The sequence below is a fragment of the Eschrichtius robustus genome, chromosome 12 (assembly GCF_028021215.1).
Source record: "Eschrichtius robustus isolate mEscRob2 chromosome 12, mEscRob2.pri, whole genome shotgun sequence".
NCBI classification, from domain to species: domain Eukaryota; kingdom Metazoa; phylum Chordata; class Mammalia; order Artiodactyla; family Eschrichtiidae; genus Eschrichtius; species Eschrichtius robustus.
In genome coordinates, this window is record NC_090835.1 from 67,385,186 (window position 1) to 67,403,317 (window position 18,132).

General features: G+C 44.5%; 1 protein-coding gene across 4 annotated transcripts; it reads right to left on the minus strand.

The window, feature by feature from the left end:
* Positions 1 to 1,514: 1,514 nt before the first annotated feature.
* On the minus strand, positions 1,515 to 18,043 carry LOC137773903 (HLA class II histocompatibility antigen, DM alpha chain). Of its 4 annotated transcripts, none has more exons than XM_068558981.1 (5): positions 17,791 to 18,043; positions 4,192 to 4,476; positions 2,476 to 2,754; positions 2,122 to 2,250; positions 1,515 to 1,778 (listed from the first exon to the last, which is right to left on the minus strand). In XM_068558981.1, the coding sequence occupies exons 2-5, from the start codon at positions 4,421 to 4,423 to the stop codon at positions 1,774 to 1,776; spliced, it is 645 nt and encodes a 214-aa protein (XP_068415082.1). In that variant the 5' UTR covers positions 4,424 to 4,476; positions 17,791 to 18,043; the 3' UTR covers positions 1,515 to 1,773. The 4 variants fall into 4 exon arrangements, with proteins under 4 accessions (XP_068415082.1, XP_068415081.1, XP_068415080.1 ...); XM_068558980.1 differs by lacking the exon at positions 17,791 to 18,043 and adding an exon at positions 5,665 to 5,870 and having other exon boundaries at positions 2,125 to 2,250; XM_068558979.1 differs by lacking the exon at positions 17,791 to 18,043 and adding an exon at positions 5,665 to 5,869.
* Positions 18,044 to 18,132: the final 89 nt, after the last annotated feature.

Below are 18,132 nucleotides of genomic sequence, written 5' to 3' on the forward strand. Positions count from 1 at the left end.
CAGATGAGGAGTTTGAGGCCCAGAGAGGGGGTGTGACTTGTCTAAGGTCACACAGAATAATAAAAGCAGTTTTGAGATTTCCCTGGTGGTCCAGTGGTTAGGACTCCACGCTTTCACTGCTGAACACCTGGGTTTAATCCCTTGTTGGGGAAATAAGATCCCACAAGCTGTGCAGGGCAACCAATAAATAAATGAAAGCAGTTTTAAGGCTTGACTGGCAGGAAGTTTCTGGATAAGTTGGAAAATGGAGAGAGAGAAATCAGGAAGAACTAGAAAGCAATGAGACATGTAGAATGGTAAAGTGAAAAGAAAAGAAAAACATCTCAAAGGGAGAACATACAATACTTGAAGGTAGATTCAAAGTAGTTTCCAGAAAAGAAGTTAATGATGCTGCTAAATTCCCCAGTGAAAATCCTTGCTAAGTTACTGAGCACCTTTTCTACATGCCAAACGCTGTTCTAAGCATTCTACAAGATGTTAATTTATTTAAGCCTCACAACAACCGTATTAAGGTGGGCACCATTGTTATCATCATCCTTTTACAGAAAATGGTACCAAGACACAGAAAGGTTAAGTAACTTGTCTAAGGGCACACAGCTAAACTATGACAGTCGCGATTGAATTCCCAGCGGTTTGGCTCTGGACTCCACACTCTTAACCAGTACATATGCTGCTCTTAGAAATGAGATGGTTCAAGGAGATGCCAATTCCTGGGAAGAAGTGGATATTTTCCCTTACATTAGATTCTGATACAATGCAAAGAACAGAGACTCTTGCACCGATACCAAAATAATTTCACTCTTCACCTTAATGCCGCCCCCTCCTCCAAAGCAACTCGCAAACACCAAGAAAAGCAAGAAACAAAGCACATGCAAAGGAAATTACCACTAGTAGACATGTGCCCCCTGCCCCCACCATCCACCCAAGACAGCATCATCACAGTTCTCCTTGGACGGTCCACTCAGGCCAACGAACAGATCGTCTGAAAGGACACATGAATTCTGGGCTCTTCCAGGCTGTTCACACTTCGTTTCAAGAACTTTGGATTATACTGTTTTCACAAAACCGGAATGACTGAGTTAGAATAGCATCTGAAGGCTTATTTTTCCATTATGAGCTCTTGTTTTCTCAGCTATGATGTAGGTTGAAGGCAGTTATATATTCCTCAAGGCAGCCTATACTAGGCATAAACATTTTCACAAACGGTAAATTGCAAAAAAATATCCAAAAAACCCCGCAAGCAGCTTCCTCCACCATTTTGTGAGCAGATAATCAGAAAGTGGCTCTGCCTTCATTGCTTACGTATTTTGCACAAACTGATAGGAGTAAAAGCCATCGTGCTGTACTGAGACCAGGGAACAGGAATCAGCTGAGGAATTAGGGGTTTTCCCATTTCTCTCCCTAACGAGGGCAGACGTGTCAGGTTAAGGCTTGTTGAATTTGACATGACAACTTACTCAAGTTAAAATATCCAGAAATAAATATCATGAGTGAAAAAAGAAGCCACACTGATATTAAGAAATGAGATTTATTGCCTTGACATGGCAGTGATGTGGTCGTGATAGGAAAGCCACTCTGGGTTCCCCTGGATGCAAAAGCCCAGGGACAGCAGAGACCCCAGCTGAGAAACCTGTACACACACACACACATCCCCTGGGGGGAGTCCCAGGGCCTCCTGCTCTGAGAAGGAGAGATCCTGGGTAGGATGTGAGAAACTTGAACACCTCTTGCTTGGATGGCTGCAGCTGTCGGCCTCAGACTGGTCAGGAAGAGTCAGTCTGAGGAGAGAGAAGGATGGAGGAAAGCCATCAGGGGGATCCTCCTCGTCCCCAAAGGCCCTTTCCAGCCTGCAACACACCCTATAGAAGTTGATCTCTCCTTCTCTCCAAATCATCTCCAAGCACCCTTCCTCCAGCCCCCCACATCGCTCCTCTCCCACGCAAAGCCATTCTCATGACCTAGAACTGGGTGTGTGTATTTGGGACCTCAACCAGGAGGATGTCCCACGGTGCCCGACACAGGCCTCCCCGCCAAGGGCCTGAGGACCACTGTATGCGCTCCCCAGGCCACAGGTCGGTCCTGGCACACCCACACATGCCCTCTCCAGATGCCCTGACATACCACCTGAGCAAGGTTTTCGGAAGTAGATGATGAGGACTAAGCCAACAATGATGCCCAGCACACCCAGGCCAAAGGCTACACCGCACAGCACGTTCTCCAGAAGATCAGAGGGCAGTGCATTCTGGGGCACTAGAGAGAAAGGGAAGCCGGTCAGCCCAGAGACCTGGTTGGGGAGCCCCAGGGGAAAGACACGGGTGTCTGGGATGACAAGGGAGAAACTGAGGCATGGAAGATTGAGGTCAGCTCAGAGTGAGAACAGACTAAACAAGGGCCCAGTGGAGAAAGAAGTCTTCCTGTGGGTCTACCCCCTTCTGCCCCCCAAAGGAACTAGGCTTCCACGGAGAAGGGTCTCACCCCAAAAGGCGATTGCTGTGTAGCTGTCAATCTCATGAGTCACGATGCAGGAGAAAAGATCAGAGGGTGCTGGTGTGAAGTTTAAGTAAGAAAAGGCCTGGAAGGTGAGTCCATCGACGGCTGAGACAAAAGTGGGCCTGGCTCCTTCCACAGGGGCCGAATGATGCTGCCAGCTCACAGTCAGTGTGGGTGGGAAGAGGTTACTGACGAAACAGACCAGCGTGTTGGGCTTGCCAAACTCCAGGGGCTTCAGAGTGAACACCTCAGCGATGGGGAGCCCTGTGGGGGTACTGAGGTGAGGGAAAGAAGCAACTAACTTAGATGGGACCCCCGTGTGTGGAGAGGATGTGGCATATGGAGGGGACACGAGGCGGGGGGAGCTGGGGCTCTGAGGGAGGTCTTCGTCTAGGCAAGAACCAGACCTGGACCAGAGCCAGGCCACTCTGGAACCTCCACCCTGCTTCCTGCAGCACTTCCTGTCTGGACCTCACACCAGCATCTGATCACACGCTGTCTTCTCATTAAAATGCAGGCACATTTTAATTAGGACTTCGGGATGAACAGATACACACTACTATATATAAGATCGATAATCAACAAGGACCTACGGTATAGCACAGGGAAATCTACTTGATACTCTGTAATAACCTATATGGGAGAAGAATCTGAAAAAGAATGGACATATGTATAACTGAATCACTTTGTTGTGTCCCTGAAACTAACACAACATTGTAAATCAACTATATTCTAATATAAAATAAAAATTAAATTTAAGAAAATAAAGATAACCACCACCACCAAAAAAAAAAAAAAAAAAAAAGAACCAATCAGTAAAAAAAATTGAAAATACTAATTTTAAGGGTAGTTTCAAGGAACTATACGTTTGGATATATTTGAAAGACACCCTGATCACATCCATACCTTTTTTAAATTTACCTCATCATCCAATTAATGTCAACTCAGTTTTGATATGGTCTTGTCGTTTAAATCTTGGCAAATGTACATTAAAAACACATTATGATTGCAAACTATTATGTTTAGAATGGATGGACAATAAGGTCCTGCTGTGTGGCACGGGGAACTATATCCAATTTCCTGGGATAAAGGAATGTATGTATGTGTGTGGCTGGGTCACTTTGCTGTGCTGCAGAGATTGGCACAGCATTGTGGATCAACTATACTTCAATTAAAGAAAAAACACATTATGATGCTCAAACAAATATGGTAGAATAATAAAATAAATAATCATTAACAGAGCTTGATTAACCTATGCAGTTAAGCCTAGTTTACCAAGGCAGTTAGTACCATTTCACTACGTCAGCTGGGGCTTTCATCTACTATGATCCATCAGCATTTCCTAATAAACTCAAATTTTTTTGAAAAAAAAAAAAATAAAATAAAATGCAGGCACATCATCAGATGCTTCCATTCTCCCCTCCATCTTGCTGAGCATCGTAACACAAGCCCTAATACTCAGTAGGCATCAGTTGGTCTCTGTTGAATTCATCAAGTTCCATAGTTTTGAATGCCTACTACATCCCAGGGACTTTTCTTCTGCCCCACAACAAAAACAGAGTACAGATCATGGGTGGTAGAAAAATCAAAATCCAAGGAGAGAACCAGAAAGCAGGAGAGATGGGGAGCTGGTGAGAAGGGGAGTAATTCAGTGTATCATGAGGTTAAGAGGGCAGCCCACCCCCCAGAAAACCCCCTGACCTCTAGACACAGGGATTTGCCCCTCAAGCTCTGAGCCAATTTCCTCAATGATCGCCCGGCAGAATGCTTTGTCAAAGAAAATGTTGTAAGTATCTCGAGACTTGTGAGCCCAGTCAGCAAATTCAGGCAGGCGAGGCACTCGGATATTCTGGGAAAAGTCGAAGGAGAAAAGCTGGTCCTCGTCGTAGGTTTCAGATAGCCCCACGTTGGGACTCCCTTTCTGGCAGTACATTGTGTGCAGGAACGTGTGGTTTTGCAGCTCATCCCTCCACCCTGGAGTAGGAGCTGCAAAAGAGACAGAGTGGTGTCCAAGGAGGTGGGGGCCTCCTCCTCTTTAGCTTAGAAAACAGCAAGGCCTGCTTCAGGTAGAGGGGAAGAGGTGGGTTGCCTCCCGGTGGGAGCATAAAAGAAATTACGGGATCTCGCCAAACTTACCCAGCCCATAAAAAGGCCAACTGTCTAAAGTTGTAACAAGTAATTCAGAATCACAACGTTGGTTTATCTTTGTGCCTAAAGGCACCCAGCCAAAGAGGTAAGTGGCGGCTGAAATCTAACCTGCATTCTGCTCACCAAGCCATGCATCCTGGCATAGGGTTACATCCTCCCAAAGGTCTCCACCTTTGCCTGATCCCCGGGAGGCCATCCTATTGACTTGTGAAAGGCCTGGATGGGTTCCCAGTCTTCACGTGGATATGTGGAGGAATGGTGGTGGCCTCCCTAAGCCATAGATGGCACTGCCCTAACCTATCCCCAGACACACATGGCAGACTGAAAAACCACTCTCCAGGCTTCTTTTCAGCCACTTCGTTGGCACCAGGCCTCTCTGAAAATACCTTCCCCTCCCTCAACCCTGCAGACCTTGCAAAGACAGGACTGGGGAAATGGCACCATAGCTGCAGGAAATAATCTCTAATTCTTTGAAACTCCTGGCAGGAATCTCCCCAGCCAGGAGGAGATCTTCTACTCAAAACCCAATACCCAGAATGATAGAGTAAGAGGGGTCTTCCAGATTCTTCTTCCATTCTGCCCCATCCTTTTCAAAGAAGGAACTAAGGACCAATAAAGTTAAGAGATTTTTCAACAATCATAAGGTGAATTGATGACAGAGTGCAGAGTAGACTCCTAAGTAGGAACAGTGGAAATAACATTTGTTTTGCTCAAATCCCAGCTCTACCACTCTCCAACGGGGTGAACTTCCACAGGTTACTTAAACTCTGAGTCTCATTTCCTTCGTCTGGAAAGTGGATATAATAATCTCTGCTTCAACAGATTGTCTTCAGTGAAACCTACAAAGCACCTCTGGCATTGTTTGCCATCCATCCATAGTATAGCTCTCTTTCCCAATTCCGCTATCGTTTCCACTCTCTCATAATACTTTCACCACTTACAAAGCACTTTCACCACTTTCAAATGCCCCGGCTCCCTAGGTTCTACCCCAGTCAGGATGGAAGTAAAGGGGAGGTACTGCCATACCTTCAGGGGCAGTCCAGGACTGGGGCAGCAGCCACAGAAGGGGTAGCAGCCGTAGCAGCGCAGCTCCCTGGCTCAGCTCATGATCCATATCTTCACACCTCCCAGGGGGCTAGGAGCTACCAGACGGCTGACCCAGGTCCCCAGATTCCTTCCCAGATCATGTTTCTCCAGCTCACTTCCCATAACTGCCCTTGTCATTCTGGTTAAGCCAATCACAGAAAGTGTAGGGTTTGACGTCATCGGTCACTGGGGAGAGACCAGGAGCGAGCACCCTTCTTAGGACGTGGCTCTTTTACCAGGCCACCCTGGGGGCTGTAGATGGGTTGGGGAGGCAGTGGAGGAATGTCTGCCTCCTGGTGGGGATCTCTCTTTAGTATCTGGCAGTCAGCCTCAGCCTGTAACCACACCAAGGGACTCTTCTGAGCAGCACCACCCTGTGGCCGAATAATAAACTGGGGAAGTTCATCTTCCCATGGTAACCCCCCAGGGCTCTTCAGACCCTGTCTTCTCCCTCCCAAGCCCCCTCCTCTTTCTCACAAAATTTATTCTCCTTCAGGCTTTAGCTCTCTTCCTTCTGCAGAAATAGACTGAAAATGTAACAAGCGTTAGGTCCAGGGCTAGAAATACCAAGATGAATAAGGCATATTCCTGCTTTCAAAGAGTTTAGAGTCTAAGTTGGGGGGAGTGGGGGTGGTCACTGAATAAATAATTACATACAATGTAATGTATTCAAATAAGACCATGCCAAGTGTGTTTTGGAAGTAGTAATTTCATGAGGATGGAGAAATAGGTGGGATGTAATCAGGAAGGCTGCTAAGAGTCTTGAAGGAAAAACAGACCAGCAGAATGTGAGAGAAGAGAAAAGCCTTCCAGGGCAAGGGGTAGGCAAATGGGTGAAGGTCAAAGGCATTCAGAGCTCCTTTCTTTGGAGACCTCTGTATAGTTGGACATGAATGTTTGGAGGCTGCTCATGTTTCCCTGTTTGGTAACGGGCAGGGGGTGGGGGTGGGGTGTCAAGATCAGCTGGAAAGAAAATTTTTTTTGAGGAATTACTCACTTTTTTTTTTTTTAATTTTGATTGGGGTATAGTTGATTTAAGATGAGCTAGAAATTTAGGCAAGAGCCAGATCACATAGGCTCTGTTATGCCACAAGGAGGGTGTTTTTGTTTTTTGTTTTCGGGGTTTTTTTTGCCAAGCCAGGCGGCATGCGACCAGGGATGGAACCCGTGCCCCCTGCAGTGAAAGTGCAGAGTCTTAACCACTGGACCGCCAGGGAAGTCCCAAGGTGGGTGTTTTTTATTTTACAGATGATAGAGACTTTAAACCGAAGGGTAACACAATCATTTTTAACATTTTAGAAAAATCGTTCTGATGCTTCCAATAATGGACTGGAGCTTGAAAAGAACTGAGGCCAAACTGCTGGTCAAGAGTCCACACGTAGACTTTGTGATGTGTATGACATCAAAATTAAAAGTTGCACACACACATACACACACGCTGCCCTCTGGTAGCAGCATAGCAATACTTTAGGTGAGACATGGTAAGAGCCTGAATTAAGTCTTGAACTGAGGAGATGGAGGGAATCAAATATTGATGTAATTAGGAAGTCGAATCTAAAGCGCTTGGCTGATGATTAGATGTGGAGGGGTCAAGGAGAGGTAACACCAGGGTCTCCAGTCTAGGTGACTGATCAATGATGGACTGAGTTGAAATAGAAAAGAAAGTCATAGAAGCAGAGAATTAAGTTCGGTTTTGTGTTGAATTTGAGGTGCCAGGGTAACCAGGAGGCATGAGGTAGATGGGTATGGATCTCAGGTGTGGGCTGAAGAACCTTAATTTGGGAGTCATCTGCACAAATGCTGAAGCAGAGGCAGTGGACAAGATCACCCACGTACACTGTGCAGAGGGAGGGGGAAGTGACACAAGGACACAGGTCGGATTGGGTTCAAACCCCAACCTCATACCAGTTATTCAGTATCATCCAGGATCCAGTCAGGAAGGTATGATCATTCTAGGTATTTCAGACTGAGGGGATTTAATATAGAGATTGGTTACAAAGGTATTTTTAAAAGGCAAGACACGCAAGAGGGAAAAAGAGAGAGGCTGGAGGTGCAAATAGGAAAGAGGAAAACCTGGCAATCAGAAGCAGCTCTTGCCCCTGAGCTGGAATTCATGTCTACACCTGCTGTTGTCCTGGAGGAGACACCATCACAGTCACTTCCGGATCTACCAGAAAGGCGCCATCTCCATCAAAGCTGGATCACTGAGAAGGTATTTCCTCTGCCCAGGAAGCTGGAGTCCAGAATCACCCATTCTTGCTGCTGGTACCAGGAGCTGCCACTCTCTTAGAAACTAAAGCAGGAAGCTTCTTGGTTTCTCCTGCCATCTGATCTCCCACCCATACCTCCTACTGAGAGAATCTAACAGGAAGCCAACCGTCCAGGAAGGCTGGGAAATACACGGCCGAGCAGTCCAGAACACAGTATAGGAGGCTGGGCTTGGCACTGATGCTAGATTATAAGCAGGTCACTGAAATGCACTAATTTGTAAGAATCTGGTGGCACTAGGAGCATCCAGTGAGCTAAGAGAAGAATAAAGAAGAAGCAGATGTAGAGAAACAGAGGTGTTCCATGAAGAAGGGCAAGGTCAGCATTATCAAATGCTACTCAGAAGTCAAGGGAGGACGGGAAAGTGTCCTTAGATTTGGTAATTATGAGATGGGTGACAAATGTGTTGAGAGCAGTTTCAGCGTTGGAGTGGGAGTGGACTCCAGATTGTGGTGGGCTGAGAAGTAAGTGGGAGGTGAGGAAGAAACTGTCAGTGTATATGCTGCAAGTTTGATAGAGAAGAAAAAGAAAGACAGAAGGGGTGGGGGAAGAAGCAGTGAGAAAGATCTAATGTGGCAATTAAGTAATCTTAGAAATCAATCTATGTGAATATGGTCCTTTCAAAATCCATACTCCCTTTTGAGAAACAAATAACAGCAGCCATAACAGCCCCAAACCAAAACACCCCCATGACCTCCTGCATATTCTGAAAAGGGTACGTATGTGTGGTGAGTGTGTGTATGTGTGGTGGGGGTGGGCAGAGTGCCAGGGTTGGGCTGGGCTTGGAAATCATTGTGTTACACTCCAAAAAAAAAAAGTAGAACATTTTCCTAATGTCTCATCCTTTGTGGATTAATCCGTCAGTAGCTCCTGCGGTGGGGAAGATTCAGCCCCTTAGGAAAGTATTGATAGAAAGGAGGTCTATTGACATCACCAGAACTGCTGGTGGAGATAGATGACACACAGCCACCTGGAGTTCTAAACCAGTGGTGAGCAAATATTTTCTGTAAAAGACCCGATAGCAAATCTTTGTTCCTTGGAGTTTTGTTCTTAACCTTTTTACTAAGGAACACTGAAACTTAAATTTCATATAATTTTCATGAGTCACAAAATAGAATTCTGTTGTTTTTTTTTTTTCAACCATTTACAAATGTAAAAACCGTTCTGAGTTCTTGGGCCATATAAAAATATATGGGCTGACTTTTGCTCAGAAACCAGTTTGCTGAACATTGTTCTTTGTGTGGTCAGAAATGGGATGGGGGACCCAAAATAAACCCACCCTCCAAAGAGCCCCATTCCTTTTTGGGGGTGGCAATTGGTTAATGAATGTATCATGTCCCAGATACAACACTGTTTGGAAGGATGTCTGGGGGAGGAGGGGGCACAGGAGGAAGAGGACTGGTGGGAGGGCTAGGAACAGTTAGAGCAGACCCTGCAACTACTCTGGGTGGAAGGAATGAGGCAAAGGGGGTCCAAGTTCTCCACCGAGAGTACAGTGTAGACAAGTCCAGCATGCGGAGAAATATAACTACCCATCATCAAGATGAAGGCAAGGTTGTGGTTAACTCCTTTCTGTCCCAGAACAAATGGGAACCAGTTCAAACATTTATAACTACCCTTCCCTCTATGTAATCCTCTTCCTGTCAGGACCCTGCAACAACCTCCATTAATACGTATCTCAAAAATAGTCTCTCATCAGTTTGGGGAAGTGGGAATTGTGGTCAAGAGAAGGGCAAGGCACCAGTTCTGCACGCCAGTAACTCAGTGTCTTTGGTCATGAGACATGAATGCCTCTGAAAATAAAGGCATCACACCTGTAAACCCAGTAGGTCACAGCTTTCTAACACTCAGCTCTCCATCCCTTCCTAGTCCTACCCCATTTTCTTTCTCTTGACAGAGCGAAGTTTCCTGAAAAAGCCATGGGCAACCATCTCTCTACTTTCATACTTTCCATTTAGTCCTTAACACTCAACAATGAAGTGGTTCAACATCTTTGTGTTGCTAAATCAAATGGACTCTTTGCAGTCTTGGCAACATTTGACACTGTTGGCCATGCCCTCCTTCCTAAAACGGTCTATTTTTTTTGGCAACCCTGACAGCACTCTCTCCTTGTTTTCTCCCACTTCTCTGGCGTCTTGTCACCTTCATGGACTCCTTTTTTTCAGCTACCCCTTAAGTGTTGGTATCCCTGGAGTTTTGTCCTCATCCTCTTTTCTTCTTATACTATACCCCTGCTCTCAATGGCATCTACTCCCACTTGTCTTCCGTTACCATCTATTTGCCGACGTTTTCCAAATTTCCCCCTTCGGCTCAGATCTGGTTCTGATTCCACACCATCCATACACCCAACTGCCTTTAGGTATCTCCACTTGGATGCTGTAGAACAGCAGTTCTCAAACTGTACTCTCCACAAAATAGGGTCCCTCAAGAAATTGTTTAAAATGTAAATTCGATAGTAGCAATTTTTCATTTTTAAATTTATTTCAACACAGATGTAATAAAACACCAAACATGTTTACACAGTAATTTTTATTATGTAATAATTTATTATATTTAATAAGGTTATTTTTGGTTGTAAGCAACAGAAACCAACTCTAGCTAACTTAACTTTTAAAGGGGCGATTTATTGGACGGATACAGAGCTAGCTCAGAAAATCAAAAGATGGGTGGAATCAGCTAGGCTCAGGAAGAGGAGCCACAGGGTCCTTAGCAGCAAGGGTTGAGTTGCCATTAATATGCCGCACCTTCAAAGTCCTCCAGCCTCTATCTTTCAAATTTCACGTTGCTGAGAGGGACAATCTGACGGGCTCAGCTTGTATCAGGTGTGGACCTCCGGATCAATTAGTGGTGGCCAGGCACAACATCACCTCTGTGTCTTAGAGCTATTCCCAGAGAAGCGAGAATTACCACGAACCAACCACCTCAGTATAACTATCTTAAACATACGGCATCCCAGACAATTGCGTTAGATCATCTGAGGCATAAACGTGAGGTTAAGTCTGTGCATTAACACTCAGAAAGCATCTCCCAATTAACTGCCCGAGTGATATATGTCATCTACTTGACCTCTGGTCTGTCACAAGTCTTGCCACAAATTCAAAATATACTTATGACCTCGGTGTTGATTAATTATACAATTATAATATTTACATTCCACTAACTGATTTCCTTTGGATCTATGACTAAGTTTAAATTTTTTTTTTTTACTATGGAAAATTTCAAACATACACAAAAGAATCCAGTAAGCCTCCACGTACTCTTGTTTAAGTTTCAACAATTTTCAACATTCTAAAAGTCTTCCATTCTTGTTTCATCTATTCTCCTGTTCCACACACTTTTTCTTTTTTTCTGGAGTACTTAAACAAATTCTATCATTATATTTCACCAGGAAACATTTCTACGGGTACTATAATGACTTTTTCCTTAACGTAACTACCACCCTATCACCACAAGCAACAAAATTAAAAATGATTGCTTAACTTCCTTTAAGCCAATCTGTGTTCATTTTTCCCCAACTATCTCAAAAATGTCTAAGGGAAAGTTTTAAATGAAAAGCACTCCTGTGGTTTTCAAACTGTGCTTTCATATTTTAAAATTTAGTGAGTTTTCTATTTTACATGATGTCTCATAAACCTCTGTTGAATGTTCAATAATGAATTTTTAGGCAAATTAAATTCAGGAATTACTACACTGAATGTACCTCTATCTCAAAATTTACAAAGCTAAACTCACCACCTTCCCTTCCCAGCATGTTTAAGCTCCCGTATTGAAGACCTCAGTGTGTAAGTTGACTGTCCACCCAATCAGATGAGTCACAAATACGGCAGTCAACCATGACAACTTCATCTTCCTCAAACCTTCTCAAACAACTGTTCACCAAGTCCTATCAATTCTACCTCTTCCATATCTCTTTAGTCTGTCCTCCATTCCCACTAGTTCAGGCCCTCATTGGTTTGCTTGTCTTTTTCCTGGATCACTGCAATTTTCTTAGAACTGATCTTTCTCCAATCTTATTCTTATTTTCCAGTGCTGCCGCAGGGATCTTTTTATTAGGCACATTTGATCACATCATACTTTTGCAAGAAAGCCTTCAATGGCTCTCTACAATCTGCTTTCCTTGGCATGATCCTTAATGATCTGGATCCACTTAACCTATCTCTATACATCCTTTGAGACGAAATCTCACCTCCCTCAGGGAGCCTTGGAACCCAGAGTGGAGATGAGTGACTTCTTCAGTATGCTTCCACAGCACCGGCCTGTCCTTACCATCATTTGTATTGTATTATGCTCTTCTGTTTATGTCTGCTTCGGTCACCTCACTTCCACTGCAAGGTATCAAGGATCTCTTCCTGTTTTTTTTCCATTTTCAGCATCTACCAAGAAGGCCCACCAGCAAATGACTACTCATTGGATGAATAAATGGGCTGTTGGTTACTGAAGTTGTTGAAGCTGGGCCTAGAAGAGCCTTCAAGCATCAGATGAATGATAGGTCATTCCTTCTAACATGGATATTTCAACAGTAAATCTGGGGTTTCCTGGTGGTGCAGTGGTTAGTAATCCGCCTGCCAATGCAGGGGACACGGGTTTGGGCCCCGGTCCAGGAAGATCCCACATGCCTGCCACAGAACAACTAAGCCCATGTGCCACAACTACTGAGCCTGTGCTCTAGAGCCCACGAGCCACAACTACTGAACCCTCGCGCCACAACTACTGAAGCCCGCGCACCTACAGCCCGTGCTCTGCAATAAGAGAAACCACTGCAATGAGAAGCCCGTGCACCTCTACAAAGAGTAGCCCCCGCTTGCCCCAACTAGAGAAAGCCCGCGCGCAGCAACGAAGACCCAACACAGCCAAAAAAAAAAAACAAAACAAAACAGTAAATCTTACCAGGCATGTCTGTGGGCCACTCTACAGACATCTTCACTCCCACTGCTTTCCCTGTGCACCCCACTCCTCTTCCCATTTTCTTCCTCCTCCCTGCCACAGCCTAATTCAGAGAGTAAACCTGGCCATCCAGCTCCCACCTTTACCCTCATTCCCAGCTCAGTGATCTCTTCACATCCATATTCATTGCTCCCTTTTAGCTGTATTATTTGAATACAGCAATCCTGTCAACTACAAGGTTGGAATTTATTATTGCCATTATATAAACAAGAAATCTGTGGCTCAATGAGGTTCATTCATTTATTTATTTAGCAAATATTTATTGATTACCCTCTATGTACCTGGTAGTATGCTGGGCACCAGACACCTACATAACCAAACTTATAATCTAATGAAAACAGAGGCATTAAACAAGTAATCATATGAACCTACAAAAACAAATTGTAAAAGGTACTGTGAAGGAAAAGAACTGAGATCCATAAGAGACACTAAGTGAAACGGGGAACCTAGTGATATTAAGATGGGATCTGAAGGGTGAGTAGGATTTAGCCAGGCAGAGGGGGAAGAAGAGGAAGGCCCTGAGGCAGGCAAGGGGCTGGCTCCTTCAGGGAGGTGAAGACCTGTGTGGCTGGCATATTATTAGTGAATAAGAGAGCACAGACAGCAGATGAGGCCAGAGGCAGGAAGAAGCAAGACCACGTGGGACCTCGTGGACCACAGCGAGGTTTGCATTCTCCTCTAAGTGTGATTAATTCTAATGCTATGACTTTATTCCTTTTCATTCCATGGGTGCATGTGTGCTGTGATTCCTACCTGACCTACCTCCAGTCTCTCCAAAGCCAATCCATGGTGCACAATGGTGCCAAGTAACTTCCTATAAAAGTAGCTCTTCCTTCCCCTCTCAAAACTTAAACAGCTCTCCCCTTTCTACGAGATTCAGTCTGAATTACTTGGCCCGGGTTTTTCAGGCTCCCCATACTCTGAATTCTATCCCCAGACTACAAAACTGCTCTCCAATATCAGTAATGACCCCCAATCACCAACCTAGTGAGATTTCCCCTTTCTTCATTCTCTCACACCCTCTGCAGGATCTTGTCTCCTCATTCAATCAGAACAGGGGTTTTTGGGAATTCCCTGGAGGTCCAGTGGTTAGGGCTCCGCGCGTTCACTGCCGGGACCTGGGTTCAATCCCTGGACAGGGAACTAAGATCCCGCAAGCCGCATGGCGTGGCGAAAAAAAAAGAAGAAAAAGAACAGGGGTTCTTAACCTGCAGTCCACATGCCATAAAATTCAGGGGTCCATGAACTTGGATGGAACAAAAAGAGTCACCTTTATTTTTAAGAACATCTAATTAACTGAAACTTAATAATGTAGAAAACAAGTCTTTGTAGTACTAGCGGTACCTGTAATGTCATCATCAATAGAAACCACCATCAACGAATATTTTCATATCATAGACATCTCAAAATACCTCTACAATTACGAGTTTAGACCTGCAATAAATCATTTTATTTACTGTATTAGTATTCTATTAATAAGGGAACACATTATTACTAGATCATCACACATTTCTTTAAATATTTTGATAACTGTGTATTTTATTTATGCATTTACAAATATTATTGTCAGACAAGGTCCAAAGGCTCCACCAAACTGCCGAAGAAGTCCATGGCACAAACAAGCTTAAAAACTCCTGATTAGTCATTCATTCAATAAACATGAAATCCTCACTGCAGCCCTCTCTTGTTCTGGCTTCCTCATATTATGTTGTTCTGCTTTTCCTGTTTGATGCTCTTACACTGGTTTCTCTTCCTATTCTTGCTCCCTGTGTGAGGATGTAACCCAGAGCATGATGTTTAACCCACAACTAAATTGTTCCATACTTCCTCCCTTATAAATCTCACCTACTTACCTGCATGACTGATTCAAACTACACCTCAAAGGTGACTCCCAAATCTACCTCTACTAACCTTTTTTTCTCGAACTTCAATCTTTGATTTTAAAATACCTGCTGTGCCTAACAACCAGAATAACATACCACCCAGAGACAGACTGCCTGGGTTCAGATCCCAGCTCTGGACACTTATTAAACATGTAACTGTGAGTAAATTATTTAACATCTCTTGCTTCAGTCGCTTCATTTGAAAAATGGGAGTGATAACAATAGTATCTACTTTATAGGGTTATAAACATTAGAAGAGTTCCTACATGTAAAGCATTTATAATAGGGCCTGAGACATTTCAAAAACTCAAAGAATTTTAGCTATCACCAGTCTCACCTCCTTCCAACACGTGGCATTTTTATTTGGTGTTTATTAACAGGTATAGAGATAACCCCTGGGGATATGAAGATAGAATTCCTATCTAATGACATAACTCCAATCCAGCCATGGCTCAAAAAATTTCAGTGGCTCTCCACTAGGTCCAAACTTATCAGCACTGGAAATCATCACATTGTCTCAAATAAATGTAACTTCCAATCTCCTCCAGCTCTACTTCTTGTAGCTTACATTTTATTCGGGCCAGATTGGACTGCAATGCTCTGTGAAAATGACCTGCTCTGTTCTGTCTTTCCTCCCACCATCCCAGTGTCTCAAATGTTTATGTGACAACAATAACTTTGTCTATGATTATTTCCCCAATACTATGCATGGAGCCCCCCCTCCAAACACATACACTACAATCTTACCTAAGTCACATACTTATGTAAACATCAACTTCCTTCAACATTTGCTCACTTTGTGAGCACCTCATATTGGCCAGGTCCTGAGCCAGGAGCTGGGGGCATTTAAAATAAAAACAAAACAAAACAAAACAACATGGCCCTGTTCTCAAGATCAAAGTCTAGTAAGGGAGAGAAACATGTGGCATCACATATATGCCATTCACTGTGAAAGGTGCAATCATAAGATAAAGGGACACCAAGGGATGAGCAGTCAATTTGGAAGGCAAGGGTAGGCTTTTCAGATGATGGTATTTGGGCTTAGATGGACTGGGGAAAAGCGTATTTCATGTAGTGAGAGCAGTATGTGTAAGATACAGTGTAAAACAAAATGGTGTATCTGGGGAACAGTTCAATACGGCTGGAATATAGGGCCCAAGAGGAAGTGGCTAGACATGACACTGGAGAGGTAGACAGACCTTTCTGGCAAGCACAGGAATTTGGACTTTATCACACAGGCAATGAGAAATTAATACGGGGCTTAAACAGTAGCATATGGCTAGAGTTGTATTTTGGAAAGCTCATTCCTGGCAGTATTGTGGCAGAGGCAAAGAGAAAAATCTAGAGCAGCACTGTTCCAGAGAACTTTCTTCAATGATGGAAATGTTCTATAATTTGTGCTATCCAATATGATGGCCACTAGCCACACATTGTTAATGAGAACTTAAAATGAGGCTAGGGCATCTGAGGAACTAAATTTAAAACAGTATTTAATGTTAATTTAAACAGCCACTTGTGGCTACCATAGTGAACAGTGCAGCTTTAGAAATAAGAAAATCAGTTAGGAAGCTGTTGATACAGCTCAGGTGATAGGACTAGGACAGAGTGTGAGTCAATGGCCGTATTAGAGGCACAATGATAAGCCTAGGAGATATAATGTTGTGAGAAAAAGAAATCAAGAATGGCTCCCAGATTCCAGACTTTTTGATTGAATAGCTGCCATCAACCCGGAAAATACAGACGGAGCAGGTCTAGGGCACATACAGGTGGTATCAATTTTGAAAATATTCAAGTGTCTGAGGATTATCCAAGTGGTAAAATTCAGTAGTGAGTTTCGCTCAGGAAAGTCCTCTGAACTAAAAATACAGATCTGAGAGGCTCTGAGCTACTGAGATTACTTAGCGACGATGAACAGAACTAGAAGCAAACTGAGGCAAAATCCTGGCAAACATCAACAGGGCCGAAGAAGAGAAGTCCACAAAGGAGACCAGAGGAACAGTTGGACAAGCAGGAAAAGAAACAAGTGAGAAGTAGTCACAGAGATCAAGGGTGTAGAGAATTTCAGGAAGGAAGCGTGATCAAATGTCAAATACTTCAGAGAGGTCAAATAAGGTGAGAACTGAAAAGTGCTTCCTGACTTTGCCAATTAGGAGGTTCCTGGTGACATTTGCCAGGACAGTTTCAGTAGTGGAAGAAATGAGCTAGAGTGGGGAATGAGGCAGAGAGAGGAAAATTAAGATGACAATTTCAGGTCTTGACTGTGTAGGGGAGCTTAGAGTTAGATAAGCGAGTCCACAAGGGAATACAATATTGATAAGGTTACTGTCTTTCTTTTCTTCTTTTTAGGCTGGGAAACCCGTATTAAGGGATTAGTTAAAAATGCTAATTGGTAGAAAATGGAGGAGAGCTTCAGAGTAACAGATAAGATTGACGAGGTCAAAAGGAAAATACATTTCTTTAATCCGAAGAGAGGACTTCGAGTACAATGGTGGTAAAGGAACACAGACACGGCCCAGTTTACAGGTGGGAGATGGAAAGCCAAGAACTCTCGCGTAAGCTGGCCTTTCTGTTCCGTTCTGCGGGTCGGGAGTAGGGGGGAGTTATGAACTAGAGTGAAAATTTGAACCACACTCTGAGGGTCAAGGGAGGGATTACTGCCCATGAACAAGTAAAAGGTCGCCTTTAGGTGGCAACCATCCCTAGATTAGATTTTTATGGGTTTTATTCAAGATGAGCAGAGGATAAAGCCTTAGAAAAAGCCTAAGTGTTTTAACTTAAATGGTCGAGACAAACCCAGTAAAGAAGTAAAAGTGATCAAAATGCTGGCAAGTTTTGCATCAGGCAAAGGAGTCCAGGCTCCGGCAGGTCTCAATAAAGTAAGGAACTCCAAGTAGACTCAGAGGAAATGAGAGGTTAGAAAGCGGCCTAGGACAAAGAGACCGAACAAAACGCCCACACCAACCGCCCGCACCTCCTATCCCCGCCGCATGCACGACGAGGGCGGTGACAACACTCCCGTCGTGGAACCACACTACAGCCGGGGAGAGACCCCACTCTGCAAACCCTCACAACTCCAGGTCCAGGCCTCATTCTCCTCCACTGACAACAGCACGGCGGCGCGCGTTCCCATTGAACTCCGGCTCGGGCGTCCCAAGCCGCACCCTCCACCTGCGGAAAAGGAACCGAGGCAGGGCTCCCCCGGCTGCCCAGCGAGGCCGCCCGCATTCGGGGAAGGCCTGCTGATGCGGGAGGGCGGCGCGCCGCGCCCGCTTCCGCCCCACTCACTGCGCGCGCTCCGAGCCCCGCCGCGGGA

Coding starts and splice junctions, on each gene's coding strand:
- LOC137773903 (XM_068558979.1), bottom strand. CDS start 5,752: ATGGATCATGAGCTGAGCCAGGGAGCTGCGCTGCTACGGCTGCTACCC. Junction 4,477..5,664: donor GTCCTGGACTGCCCCTGAAG/GTATGGCAGTAC, acceptor TCTCTTTTGCAG/CTCCTACTCCAGGGTGGAGG. Junction 2,251..2,475: donor CACAGCAATCGCCTTTTGGG/GTGAGACCCTTC, acceptor CTTTCTCTCTAG/TGCCCCAGAATGCACTGCCC.